The following is a 14771-nucleotide window of genomic DNA, read 5'->3' on the forward strand; positions in this document are numbered from 1 at the left end:
AACCCAGACTTCCCTCTCCCCAGCCACTTCGTCTAGCTCTTCCCGGGGGATCCCGAGGCGTTCCCAGGCCAGCCGGGAGACATAGTCTTCCCAACGTGTCCTGGGTCTTCCCCGTGGCCTCCTACCGGTTGGACGTGCCCTAAACACCTCCCTAGGGAGGCGTTCGGGTGGCATCCTGACCAGATGCCAGAACCACCTCATCTGGCTCCTCTCGATGTGAAGGAGCAGCGGCTTTACTTTGAGTTCCTCCCGGATGACAGAGCTTCTCACCCTATCTCTAAGGGAGAGCCCCGCCACACGGCGGAGGAAACTCATTTCGGCCGCTTGTACCCGTGATCTTATCCTTTCGGTCATGACCCAAAGCTCATGACCATAGGTGAGGATGGGAACGTAGATCGACCGGTAAATTGAGAGCTTTGCCTTCCGGCTCAGCTCCTTCTTCACCACAACGGATCGGTACAGCGTCTGCATTACTGAAGACGCCGCACCGATCCGCCTGTCGATCTCACGATCCACTCTTCCCCCACTCATGAACAAGACTCCTAGGTATTTGAACTCCTCCACTTGGGGCAGGGTCTCCTCCCCAACCTGGAGATGGCATTCCACCCTTTTCCGGGCGAGAACCATGGACTCTGACTTGGAGGTGCTGATTCTCATTCCGGTCGCTTCACACTCGGCTGCGAACCGATCCAGACGGACAGGCCAAAGTTAATTCGGAAAAAATGCAAGTCCTTTATAAATATTTAATGTTTCTCTCCGGCCCAGGTAGCAAATGCTTCACGTACCGGTGACTGCTGATGTACATCATGTATGTATGTATGTATGTATGTATGTATCATGCCCTAATGTTAATGCCATTTTCTGTCTGCCGATACACAGACAACAACTTCTGTCCCGAACCTTCCTGGACCGAGGCTTTGGTTTAGTCAAAGAGCCGACTGGGACTGTTCTTCTGCCAATTGTACCCTGGTGTTTACCACAAGTTGATGTGACACCTCCCTCTTTACCACAAGTTGATGTGACACCTCCCTCTTTACCACAAGTTGATGTGACACCTCCAGGCGGTAGCTGTCAACTGGTTTGGTGTCAGGTACTGAGAGCTTCTATAACACACTCAATCAACTTTACACCTTCGTACTAAGGAGAGATGTAATCAATCAATATGATATTATCACGGTATTAAGGACACCGTACAAAATTATTGCGGTATACGTGCGATAAAAAGTGTATATGAAGTGACAGGAATGTTTAGGATAAACACACTCACTGTAATTGGACAGAAACATAATGTTGTAATCATATTTATTACTGCAAACAAGTATTGTAAGTAAAGTGAATTAAATGTGCAAAGAATAGTGCAGGAACCTTCCATGTTCCAATTAATCAAGGTTTATTTATATAGCTCTAAATCCCCAGTGTCTCAAAGGACTGCACAAGCCACAACAAGATCCTCGGCTCAGATCCCACATCAGTGCAAGGAAAAACTCAACCCAATGGGCTACAATGAGAAACCTTGGAGGGACCGCAGGAACGAGTGGAACTAGTTTAATAGTGTGAGAGTCCAGTCCATAGTGGATCTAACATAATAGTGTGAGAGTCCAGTCCATAGTGGATCTAACATAATAGTGTGAGAGTCCAGTCCATAGTGGATCTAACATAATAGTGAGAGTCCAGTCCATAGTTGATCTAACATAATAGTGTGAGAGTCCAGTCCATAGTGGATCTAACATAATAGTGAGAGTCCAGTCCATAGTTGATCTAACATAATAGTGTGAGAGTCCAGTCCATAGTGGATCTAACATAATAGTGAGAGTCCAGTCCATAGTGGATCTAACATAATAGTGTGAGAGTCCAGTCCATAGTGGATCTAACATAATAGTGTGAAAGTCCAGTCCATAGTGGATCTAACATAATAGTGTGAGAGTCCAGTCCATAGTGGATCTAACATAATAGTGTGAGAGTCCAGTCCATAGTGGATCTAACATAATAGTGAGAGTCCAGTCCATAGTTGATCTAACATAATAGTGTGAGAGTCCAGTCCATAGTGGATTTAGTTAATAGTGTGAGAGTCCAGTCCATAGTGGATCTAGTTAATAGTGTGAGAGTCCAGTCCATAGTGGATCTAGTTAATAGTGTGAGAGTTCAGTCCATAGTGGGGCCAGCAGGAGATCATCTTGAGTGAAGACAGGTCAGCAGCGCAGAGACTTCTCCAGCTGATGCACAAATGAGTGGTCCACCCTAGGTCCCGACTTTAAACAGCTAGTGCATCATCTGTGGTCACCTAATCTGTGCCCCCCTCTCCACGAAGGAGAGGGGGGCAGAGCAGAAAAGAGACGGCAGATCAACTGGTTTAAGAGATGGGTCTATTTAAAGGCTTGAGTATACAAATGAGTTTTAAGATGGGACTTAAATGCTTCAAGCAAATGTAAAAAAAAAAAATAGGGTTGAGTGTCTTTAAAGTGACAACGTAAACATTGTTTGATACCCTCACAGGTCACGGCATTATTGTGAAGACTGGCTATCCACTGCTAGTAACTTGTCCTTCCATCTTCCACAGTCTTCTCTGCTGAAAAAGAAGGAGAAAGGCAAGATGAGAGTTAATAAACTAGAAGAAGTCCTCCTTGAGCTGTTGGAATCTCATGGAGAAAGATGGACGGAGGAGCTGAGAATCGATCTGCCTCGCAGCTTCCAGCGACATGGAGACTTGGTCCTGCTAGGGCACAACTGTTTCTTGGCCCCTCCTTGGAAGAAAATAGGTCATGTTTTCAAATGGCAGCACTTTTTTCTTTTAAACAAGGAGCAAGTGGATTATAACCTCGTTTTGTTGTAGACAAGCAGCTGTGGCAGGCTGTAGCCAAAGTTCTGGGGGCAAAACGCCTGGCAAGGATGAGTGGAATATGCAGCGACGGGTACAGGTCTCCCAAAGTGACCATGGTCTTGGGAGAAGACAGCTGGGTTCAACACATGGACAATGGCATCACGTGAGTGGGACTGGAAGTCAAAGTGCTCCAATTAATCACCCTTTCAATTAGCCTGTGACTTTTCCATAGTCATCGGGTGTTTGGTGTACAAAAGCAATTAACCAGCAGGTTAAAAACCTAAATTGCTGTGGTTGTATGCAACTTTTTATGTTTTTTAATTAACGCCAAATTGAAATATTATGGGTTATCTGCATCCAGCAACTTTATCTTTCTCTGCACCAGCTTTAATGGAGCCCTATTTTGCAAAAAATATTTATTTATCTTACCTATTATCTGCTGTTGTGTATTTAGGATCTGCATAAGTCCCGAAAAATTGAAATCAAACCGTGTGGAGAGAGGGTTTCCGCTTGGTGTAACATTAAGCCACACCTAAAAATAAGGTTATTTTTACGTGAAAACAAAGTAAATATACTGTATTGTAGCCTCCAGAAGAATTCACATAAAGTGTGGTGCTATTTGGATTTTTTATTGCCAATCTTATGAAAACAAACGTCTCAATTCCAAAATGTTTTACCTCCCGTGCACACACTTTTGTCTCCGTGCTTCCCCAAAGCCAGAACAACACTTGCTCGTTCTCCGCCAGTCTGCTTTTAGGCATCGATGGTGTGTTTGGGGTCATGGGAAAATAAACCACAGGTACATCAAACATTACCACCAGCAGGTTGTTACGGAAAAGGCCCTTCTCCAACACATGTTCAGGAACTTTTGGTTCCTGTAGAAGTGTGTGGTTTGTGTTTCCACCGCATTTCGCCATTCTGGTAGTTTCTACAAATCAGGCTGATGACGTGTGGAGGAGTGATTTAGTATATTTCACCTACATTGATACCGTGTGAAGAAGCACAGTATTTAGTCACACTTCCTCTAGTCAAAAGTAAGTCATAGAAATAGGAATAAATCATGTATAAAACAATTTGATTTAAAAAACAAGGTGGACCAAATTGTTCATCAAAAGTTAGGCTTTTGTCTGCAGTGTCCAACACTCGGAAATATTGTCCTCTCGGTAGACGATGACTTTATGAGAGTCATGTGACTCCTTTTAGTCCACTTCAGCTGTAAACAATATATCAATGATAAATGTCAGTGTTTATCTCTAAATAACAATATATAAATAATACATTTCAGTGTTTATCTGTAAATAACAATATGTAAATAATAACTGTCAGTGTTTATCTGCAAATAACTATTTATAAATAACAATTGCATGTCTATCTGTAAATAACAATATAAAAATAATAAAAGTCAGTGTTTATCTGTAAATGACAATATATAAAATTATAAATATCAGTGTTTATCTGTAAATAACAATATATAAATAAATAAATGATAAATGGGTTGTACTTGTATAGCGCTTTTCTACCTTCAAAGTACTCAAAGCGCTTTGACACTACTTCCACATTTACCCATTCACAAACACATTCACACACTGATGGAGGGAGCTGCCATGCAAGGCGCCAACCAGCACCCATCAGGAGCAAGGGTGAAGTGTCTTGCTCAGGACACAACGGACGTGACGAGGTTGGTTCTAGGTGGGATTTGAACCAGTGACCCTCGGGTTGCGCACGGCCACTCTCCCACTGCGCCACGCCGTCAGTGTTTATCTGTAAATAACAATATATAAGTAATAAATATCTGTCTATCTGTAAATAGTATATAAATAACACATTTCAGTGTGTATCTGTAAATAACAATATATTCATAATAAATGTCTGTCTATCTTTAAATAATAATATATAAACAATACATTTCAGTGTTTCTTTGTAAATAATTATATATAAATACATGGCAGTGTTTTTCTGTAAATAACAATATATAAAAAATAAATGTCTGTCTATCTGTAAATAATAATATATAAACAATACATTTCAGTGTTTATATGTAAATAATAATATATAAATACATGTCAGTGTGTATCTGTAAATAATAATATATGAATCATAAATGTCTGTCAATCTGTAAATAATATATAAGTCAATCAATCAATCAATGTTTATTTATATAGCCCTAAATCACAAGTGTCTCAAAGAGCTGCACAAGCCACAACGACATCCTCGGTTTAGATCCCACATCAGGGCAAGGAAAAACTCAACAAGTAATACATGTCAGTGTCTATCTGTAAATAACAATATATGAATAACAAATGTCAGTGTTTATATATTAATCATAATATATAAATACTAAATGTCGGTGTTGATCTATAAATAGCTATATATTAATAATAAATGTCGTTTATGTCACGCAGACAACATGATCACGTGGCTTCAGCTTACTAGCATTGTGTTGACTGGACTTGAGGCTAATAACGACACAAATGGATTGTGACGCATGACTTTTACAACATTAATATTTCATGTTATTTACCTTACTTCCACTCGTGTGCTGCCTCCTATATTTCACTTTTATCTAACAAAGTCTTCATACTGTTCCGTAAATATGTTTCAAAGAGTCGTTACACTTCTCGTATCGAAACGAAGTTTGACAAAAATGACAAACCACAATAAAGTGCATATAGTTTAAAGACTCTGGCTGAGTAAAAACACTCGAAGGTACTTCCACTGATCAGCGTTCTTCATCATAAAGATGTCTTTACAAATGTTCCTGCAAGTCGAAAGTTAATTTTGTTCGTCTTTCTCTTCGTCGTCAACTTTGTTGGAATACAAATAAAGAAGTCGTGCTTGCTGAGAAAGGCTGCGGCGATCCCAAAAGGGACAAGCGGTAGAAAATGGAGGGATGGAAGTTGTGCTTGAAAAATACGTTTTAGGAACGCCCTCAACTGTGTTCAACCAATCAGCGTTCAAAAGCGCAGCCCACCCCCTAAAAGCTTCCGGGTAGCTTCCAAAAGTCCCACCTTGCAGGCAGGAACTCTGAAAGGTTCCTGAAGAACTAAATCTACCCGGGCAGTTTTTAGTGAAAACACGGGGGGAACTTAATTTACCTGAGTAAATGGGAAAGTTGAGCCTGATGAATGATACGTATTAGGGAGCCATGTGAATTAGGCCGCCCACAAAAGGGTGCATCCTGGAGAGACTATGCAGAATCTAGAGCATCACAACAAGGAAGGGATTCAAACACAGAAACAAATAATAGGATGCCTTTAAAATGTCCGTTGTGCCACTCCGCAGAACTCTTCAGCGCTGTTAATGCTGGCTGAGCAGTTTTCTTCTTTGTGCTAATACAACATTGCTGCTGTGATGCTTGTCATTAAATGAACATAGAGATCTATATATTTTTCCCAATTCTAATATGTATATAATATCATTTTCAGCATTTACAATAATATATTTAGCTCCGAGGTATAATTTTGACACAACCCTTGTATTAAGTATTTACAGTCAGTTGTTGTTGTTTTTTTTTTTCCTATTGCAGATATGAGTTTGATGTCACCAAATGCATGTTTTCAGCTGGGAATATAACAGAGAAGCTGCGTGTTGCTGGATTCCACTGCAGGGGCGAAACTGTGGTTGATTTATATGCAGGTGAGACATGTCTCCTTCTCTACATAGGACTTGGTAACACAACTGTGTTCTTCTGTCAGGTATAGGATACTTCACACTTCCATATTTGGTACATGCGGGCGCAGCACACGTGCACGCCTGCGAGTGGAACCCGCATGCGGTCCGAGCGCTACGCAGGAATCTTGTGATCAACGGAGTACACGACCGCTGCACAGTTCACCCCGGGGACAATCGACAAGTAATATGTGCTTTTTATGACTTTAATGTACCGAGATCAGTGGTGTGTCTAAACTACGGCCAGTGAGACGTCGGGAGTTTAAGAAAGCATCACACCTCCAAATTCATCTTACATTTCAGGCTGTTTCTGTGGACACTGTGAGACAGTATCAATGACCTTTGAATATTCCTTGAAATTAAGGCACAGCATATACTTATATGACACAATCCTAACAACCTTCCCTAGTCATGGTGCAAAAACAAAATGCAACTAACATAACACACATAGCACAACGTCCAAACATAATAAAACATTTCAAAATTACACCCATTTAAATCCATTAGAGTGGAAGATGGGAAAATGTCAAACACTTTCTCCACACTTATCAATGTGGATTTAGCTTTTTGATATTTCTGATTGACTACAAAACTTAAAGGAGGTTGTCACGGAAACAAGCAAGGTAGGAGTCAAACTTTCAGATACTCTTAATATCAATCAATAAATCAACCTCCCCTCCAGGGGAGACCGGTGCAATGGATTTCGAGTGGAACTAGTTTAATATTGTGAAAGTCCAGTCCATAGTGGATCTAACATAATAGTGTGAGAGTCCAGTCCATAGTGGATCTAACATAATAGTGTGAGAGTCCAGTCCTTGGTGGATCTAACATAATAGTGTGAGAGTCCAGTCCATAGTGGATCTAACATAATAATGTGAGAGTCCAGTCCCTAGTGGATCTAACATAATAGTGTGAGAGTCCAGTCCGTAGTGGATCTAACATAATAGTGTGAGAGTCCAGTCCATAGTGGATCTAACATAATAGTGTGAGAGTCCAGTCCATAGTGGATCTAACATAATAGTGTGAGAGTCCAGTCCATAGTGCATCTAACATAATAGTGTGAGAGTCCAGTCCATAGTGGATCTAACGTAATAGTGTGAGAGTCCAGTCCATAGTGGATCTAAAATAATAGTGTGAGAGTCCAGTCCATAGTGGATCTAACATAATAGTGAGAGTCCAGTCCATAGTGGATCTAACATAATAGTGAGAGTCCAGTCCATAGTGGATCTAACATAATAGTGTGAGAGTCCAGTCCTTAGTGGATCTAACATGATAGTGATAGTCCAGTCCATAGTGGGTCCAGGAGGAGACCATCCCAAGCGTAGACGGGTCAGCAGCGCAAAGATGTTCCCAACCGATGCACAGGCGAGCGGTCCACCCCGGGTCCCCGCTCTGGACAGCCAGCACTTCATCCATGGCCACTGGACCTGTGTCTCCCCCTCCATCATATCAATATAATATGTACACACACACACATACATATATATACATCTATATATATGTATACTGTATATATATACACACACACACAGTTACTTCGCATGCATCTTTTCTACTAAAATAATGAAGTGATATTCTTGTTTGTCAGGTGCAGCTGGGCAGTGTTGCCGACAGGGTCAACCTGGGCCTCATACCCTCCTCCGAAGACGGCTGGCCAGTGGCATGTCACCTTCTGAAGAAAACTACTGGTGGTATTTTACACATTCATCAAAACGTGACTTGGCCTGGAGTAAGAACCGATGAGCGGGGTGGGAAGAGAGAGGCGTGGCAGTCCTGGGCGGCTGACGCTGCAAGCCGCATCGGCTCTCTTTTGAAAGAACTCACTTGTAAACCGTGGACAACAAGCGTCCAACACATTGAGGCCGTGAAGTCGTATGCGCCTCATGTTCACCATGTGGTGCTGGACCTGGAGTGCAGACCTTCTTGACCAGCTTGGATAGAATGCCATTCATGCACCGTATCAGAAAACTCAGACATCCATTGTGCTGGTCTAGGACTTGGGCTGTCATTCTTTGGCCACCAAACCATTCCATTCCGTTGTTAGGGTTCAGAATAGATTATCGATTCAAAATCTGTACCTTTTTAATAACACTGGGTGCCAGTTCTATGATTACCTACACTCCTCCATAAAATTGATAACCTGCTCTGATCCTTTCTTTAATATTTAAAATAAAGTTGGTTTTTATTCCCAAACATTAAATAAAGTCAAATACAAGTAAGGCAACAAGAGAGGTATCCAACACTTGTCTTTTCTGAAGTAAATCTACAGCAGATGTACATAACACAAAAGCAGTGAAGTAGTCAGGTTGTGTAAATGCTAAATAAAAAGAGAAAACAACAAATCCTTTTCAACTTATATTCAATTGAATAGACCGCAAAGACAAGATTTTTCACGTTCACACTGAGAAACTTGTTATATTTTGCAAATATTAGCTCATTTGGAATTTGATCCCTGCAACATGTTTAAAAAAGCTGGCACAAGTGGCAAAAAAGAGTGAGAAAGTTGAGGAATGCTCATTCAAAACTTATTTGGAACATCCCACAGGTGAACAGGCTAATTGGGAACAGGTGGTTGCCATAATTGGCTATAAAAGCAAATGCTCACTCATTCACAAACAAGGACGGGGCGACGGTCACCACTTTGTCAACAAATGCCTGAGCAAATCGTTTAAGAACAACATTTCTCAAGCAGCTATTGCAAGGAATTTAGGGATTTCACCATCTACGCTCCGTAATATCATCAAAAGGTTGAGAGAATGTGGAGAAATCACTGCACGTAAGCCATGATATTACACACCTTCCATCCCTCAGGCGCTACTGCATCAAAAAGCCACATCGGTGTGTAAAGGATATCACCACATGGGCTCAGGAACAACTTAAGTCCAACTTAAGCTGTACATCAAGCAAGAATGGGAAATAATTCCGCTTCATAAATGTGTCTCCTCAGTTCCCAAACCTGCACTGAGTGTTGTTCAAAGGAAAGGCCATGTAACACACTGGTAAAAATGCCTTTTTTGCATTGTGTTACTGCCATTACATTCTAAGTTATGATTATTTGTAAAAAAAAGAGTTTGTCAGTGTGAAGATGAAATATCTTGTCTTTGCAGTCTATTCAATTGAATATAAGTTGAAAAGGATTTGTTGTATTCACTTTTTATTTAGCATTTAGACAAGGTGACAACTTCACTGCTTTTGTACTTTGTAGATCATCTGCATCAACAATATGATTTGTCTGAGTGGCTGGACAGGACAGATTAAAAATGGTATGTTTTTTGTATTTCTTGTCATTTTTTTTGAATAACTCAAGAATCATTACAAATAAGAGTCGCGAATAATCTGAAAATCTTTTTTTTTGACACCCCTATCTACGACCATGCAGTTTAAGTTTATTTAGAGCAGGGGTGCCCACACTTTTTCTGCAGGCGAGCTACTTTTCAATTGACCAACTCGAGGGGATCTACCTCATTTATATATATCATTTATTTATTTATGAAAGAGACATTTTTGTAAACAACTTAAATGTGTTTAATGATAATACAAGCATATGTAACACATATAGATGTCTTTCTTTCATGAAGACAAGAATATAAGTTGGTGTATTATCTGATTCTGATGACTTGCATTGATTGGAATCAGACATTAATGATGATAACGCCCACATTTTCAAATGGAGGAGAAAAAAAGTTGTCCTTTCTGTACAATACCACATGAAAGTGGTTGGTTTTTGGCATCTCATTCATCCAGCTTCCATACACTTTACAAGAAAAACATTGGCGGCAAATTCCGTAGCTTGCTTGATTGACATTCACGGCACCCGAGGGTCTTGTGAGATGACGCTGGCTGCTGCCAGTTCATTATTATGAAAAAATGACAGAGAGGAAGGCGAGAAACACTTTTTATTTCAACAGACTTTCGCGCCGCACCTTCCGTCAAAACTCTAAAGGCCGACTGCGCATTTCCTATCTTCACAATAAAAGCCCTGCTTCATGCTGCCTGCGCTAACAAAATAAGAGTCTCGGAAAGCTGGCGTGCACAAGTGATGTGCACGCCAGCTTTCTGAGGGATCGCTTGTGCACGCCAGTTTTCCGAGACTCTGTATTTAGTTAGCGCAGGCAGCATGAAGCAGGGCTTTTATTGTGAAGATAGGAAATGTGCAGTCGGCCTTTAGAGTTTTGACGGAAGGTACGGCGCGAGAGTCTGTTGAAATAAAAAGTGTTTCTCGCCTTCCTCTCGGTCATATTTTCATAATAATGATCTTGCAGCAGCCAGCGTCATCTCACAAGACCCTCCGGTACCGTGAATGTCATTTAAGTGACGTCTTGGTGAAGATTGATGATCACAAATTTTTAGGTCTATTTTTTTTTAAAAGCCTGGCTGGAGATCGACTGACACACCCCCCGCGGTCAACTGGTAGCTCGCGATCGACGTAATGGGCACCCCTGATTTAGGGGAATAAATTGTGCCTTTTTAACAAAATTACCTATAGTCAATCACCGATTTAAAGGGGTCTAATGCTTTTTTTCTATATTGAAAACACAAATATGTAGATTTGTTTACTCTGACACAAAACAACCTATTCTTAGTAATGTCACTCCTGAGCTATTGACAGGTGGATTTCAATGAAGAGTTTTCACTCCCAGAATATTTTGTTGTGTATCTGTGACCCTCCTCCAAATATATCAGATGATTTTATTCATAGATGTATGATTGACATTGAATATTTTCTGCACACTGCTTTAAATGTTAGGTTTACAAGTGCAGAACTGAGTACGGCTTTGATTTACATAAAGCAGGGGTGTCCAAACTATGAAAGCATGTGAAGGGCATGTTTCAAAGCAATACAATATTTATTGGAACCTTGAGGACTCCCCACAATTTTGGTGAATGTTAAAGGTCTCAAGTCATTAAAATGTTCAAAATAAGTCTTATCTATTTAAAAAAAAATGTTCAATGCTTAAATATTTATAGATCAACTTCAGAGCTATCCGTTTTTTTATGTTTTGCACCTATTTTGTCAAAACCCCCTTTTTTGATAGGAAAACACAAAATAAGCAATATTTGCTCCCCAAAATGTTCAAAGTGGATGTGAAGTCATCAGACTCTTCAATAGGTAAATCATTCATTCCAACATTGCTTTTGGTGCATTGTTGTTTTTTTTAGCATTGGCCGTTTAAAAAAAAATCAGCCTAAATATCTCTGTGATCCATAAGACCCACAGTCAATAATATATATTATTCTTACTTTCAATGCTTTAATCTCGAGACCAGTCATTCTCCAATTCAGTCTAGTGGTACGCCAAAAGAATCACCCAATTAAAGTACAGTGTTTTATATATAGTCCGACACAGTGTTACTGTTCAAACATGTGTAATGTTACAGTGCAACCTCTGCCCTGTTTTCAATGAATACTTAGCCCTACTATGCTACTGTATTTTCATGTTGTGCATAATGATGCAATTTGGAGAGCCAGGTGTTTTCCGAGGTGGGACTTCGGGGAAAAAACGTTTGAGAACATCTGATGTAGCTAAACGTCAGAGCTTCCCGTCAATTACAACTTGTTGTATTTGGAGCAGGGCTTCACAGTGGCAGAGGGGTTAGTGCGTCTGCCTCACAACACGAAGGTCCTGAGTAGTCTGGGGTTCAATCCTGGGCTGAGTTACATTTATACCACCCTGGATGGCAGTGGGAGAAAGGGGAGTCAAGTGTCTTGCCCAATGGCAGGATGGCAGTGGGAGAAAGGGGAGTCAAGTGTCTTGCCCAATGGCACGATGGCAGTGACTAGGAGGGCAGTGGGAGAAAGGTGAGTCAAGTGTCTTGCCCAATGGCACGATGGCAGTGGGAGAAAGGTGAGTCAAGTGTCTTACTCAATGGCACGATGGCAGTGGGAGAAAGGTGAGTCAAGTGTCTTGCCCAATGGCACGATGGCAGTGACTAGGATGGCAGTGGGAGAAAGGGGAGTCAAGTGTCTTGCCCAATAGCACGATGGCAGTGGGAGAAAGGGGAGTCAAGTGTCTTGCTCAATGGCACGATGGCAGTGGGAGAAAGGGGAGTCAAGTGTCTTGCCCAATGGCACGATGGCAGTGGGAGAAAGGGGAGTCAAGTGTCTTACCCAATGGCACGATGGCAGTGGGAGAAAGGGGAGTCAAGTGTCTTGCCCAATGGCACGATGGCAGTGGGAGAAAGGTGAGTCAAGTGTCTTGCCCATTGGCACGATGGCAGTGGGAGAAATGGGAGTCAAGTGTCTTGCCCAATGGCACGATGGCAGTGGGAGAAAGGGGAGTCAAGTGTCTTGCCCAATGGCACGATGGCAGTGGGAGAAAGGTGAGTCAAGTGTCTTGCCCAATGGCACGATGGCAGTGGGAGAAAGGTGAGTCAAGTGTCTTGCCCAATGGCACGATGGCAGTGACTAGGATGGCAGTGGGAGAAAGGTGAGTCAAGTGTCTTGCCCAATGGCACGATGGCAGTGGGAGAAAGGGGAGTCAAGTGTCTTGCCCAATGGCACAATGGCAGTGGGAGAAAGGGGAGTCAAGTGTCTTGCCCAATGGCACGATGGCAGTGACTAGGATGGCAGTGGGAGAAAGGTGAGTCAAGTGTCTTACCCAATGGCACGATGGCAGTGGGAGAAAGGTGAGTCAAGTGTCTTGCCCAATGGCACGATGGCAGTGGGAGAAAGGTGAGTCAAGTGTCTTGCCCAATGGCACGATGGCAGTGACTATTGTGTGAATTAGATATTTGTAAGTGTTCTTTTAATCCATAGTCATGTTTAAAGCAGCCAGTATTTTCTTACGTAGTGTGTCTTCTTGTGATCTCCGTGCTTGTATCTTATGTCCGCTAGCAAAAGGCGCTGGAATGTCTATTGGGAGTATACTGTACTCCCCTTCTGTGGAGGAGGCCTAATCCGTTTATAACAAAAAGGCTGTATTTCTTTCTGGGCGGGAGGGGGCTGTTTTCGTACTAAATATAGTGACTCTTTCCGTTTGATTTTTAGACGGCTTCTTGATTTTAGGTTTAGGGTTTAGGGTATAAAACTCTTATTGCGTTGTGAGGGCTGGTCTCCTAAAGCTTTAGTAAAACTTGATATTATTGCTATTCTGTGGTGGTGGTCTTACTCAACATGGCGCATATGTCATCCAAAAGAAGTTGGGATTGACCAGCGTGTTCTATTCCCCGAGAAGAGGATTGGTCAGACGCGACACTATGATGGCCCAAACTTCTGTAGTTTGTGAAAGTGGAAAGTATTTAAAAGCAGCTAAATACATTGCTACTTTAAGCGATGTTTTTTCCCCAGAATGCAACAGGACAGTTAAAATGGCTGTCACCGTGTTCCCACAATGCATTGCTATGTTAATTTTTTTTTGGCTAATTTCAATTCAATCTTTATTTGTATATTTATACAAATATTTGACCGGATTGTTTGGAACATTTACTTGTTAACAATGTTAGTTTTAGGGAAATCAATGCTTAAACCATGAATGTGGTAAGTAAGGTGTTCAGCAACTATGGTTTTTGTACCTTTCCAATTTTAGTATGTGTGTTTTTCTGCGAGTGAGGGAAGAGTGGATCGTGAGATCGACAGGCGGATCGGTGCGACATCTTCAGTAATGCGGTCGTTGAACCGATCCGTTGTGGTGAAGAAGGAGCTGAGCCGGAAGGCAAAGCTCTCTATTTACCGGTCGATCTACGTTCCCATCCTCACCTATGGTCATGACCGAAAGGATAAGATCACGGGTACAAGCGGCCGAAATGAGTTTCCTCCGCCGTGTGGCGGGGCTCTCCCTTAGAGATAGGGTGAGAAGCTCTGCCATCCGGGAGGAACTCAAAGTAAAGCCGCTGCTCCTCCACATCGAGAGGAGCCAGATGAGGTGGTTCGGGCATTTGGTCAGGATGCCACCCGAACGCCTCCCTAGGGAGGTGTTTAGGGCACGTCCAACCGGTAGGAGGCCACGTGGAAGACCCAGGACACGTTGGGAAGACTATGTCTCCCGGCTGGCCTGGGAACGCCTCGGGATCCCCCGGGAAGAGCTAGACGAAGTGGCTGGGAAAAGGGAAGTCTGGGTTTCCCTGCTTAGGTTGTTGCCCCCGCGACCCGACCTCGGATAAGCGGAAGAAGATGGATGGATGGATGGATGGATGGATGTTTTTCTGCATCACATGGTGTTATTATTGGGCAAATCAGCTTACAATTACATAAATGTTTTGATGTTGTCAACATACTTCCTTATTCTTTACTGCCAGACACCTCCCAGAGTTGAGTGGGCCTCAGGCTTGACACTTTCCATTTCCTG

General features: G+C 42.1%; 1 protein-coding gene and 1 long non-coding RNA gene across 4 annotated transcripts in view; one reads left to right on the forward strand and one right to left on the reverse strand.

Annotated features, from left to right (window-relative positions):
* trmt12 (tRNA methyltransferase 12 homolog) overlaps nucleotides 1-8714 on the forward strand; it is a 47065-nt gene extending 38351 nt beyond the window's left edge. For 2 of the 3 annotated variants that reach the window (XM_061899938.1, XM_061899939.1), the window contains 6 exons: nucleotides 880-1090; nucleotides 2558-2756; nucleotides 2831-2981; nucleotides 6345-6454; nucleotides 6514-6671; nucleotides 8076-8714. In XM_061899938.1, coding sequence (XP_061755922.1) covers nucleotides 880-1090; nucleotides 2558-2756; nucleotides 2831-2981; nucleotides 6345-6454; nucleotides 6514-6671; nucleotides 8076-8414 — 1168 coding nt within the window. In that variant the 3' untranslated portion in view covers nucleotides 8415-8714. Of the gene's footprint in view, nucleotides 1-765; nucleotides 809-879; nucleotides 1091-2557; nucleotides 2757-2830; nucleotides 2982-6344; nucleotides 6455-6513; nucleotides 6672-8075 lie in introns of all 3 variants that reach the window. The other variant, XM_061899940.1, reaches the window with a different exon arrangement.
* Nucleotides 1374-4637, reverse strand: LOC133552630 (uncharacterized). Its single transcript, XR_009806732.1, has 2 exons — nucleotides 2816-4637; nucleotides 1374-2741 (listed from the first exon to the last, which is right to left on the reverse strand). It is a non-coding gene; the product is annotated as an uncharacterized LOC133552630 (long non-coding RNA).
* Nucleotides 8715-14771: the final 6057 nt, after the last annotated feature.

This window comes from Nerophis ophidion, linkage group LG05 (genome assembly GCF_033978795.1).
Source record: "Nerophis ophidion isolate RoL-2023_Sa linkage group LG05, RoL_Noph_v1.0, whole genome shotgun sequence".
Taxonomy (NCBI): domain Eukaryota; kingdom Metazoa; phylum Chordata; class Actinopteri; order Syngnathiformes; family Syngnathidae; genus Nerophis; species Nerophis ophidion.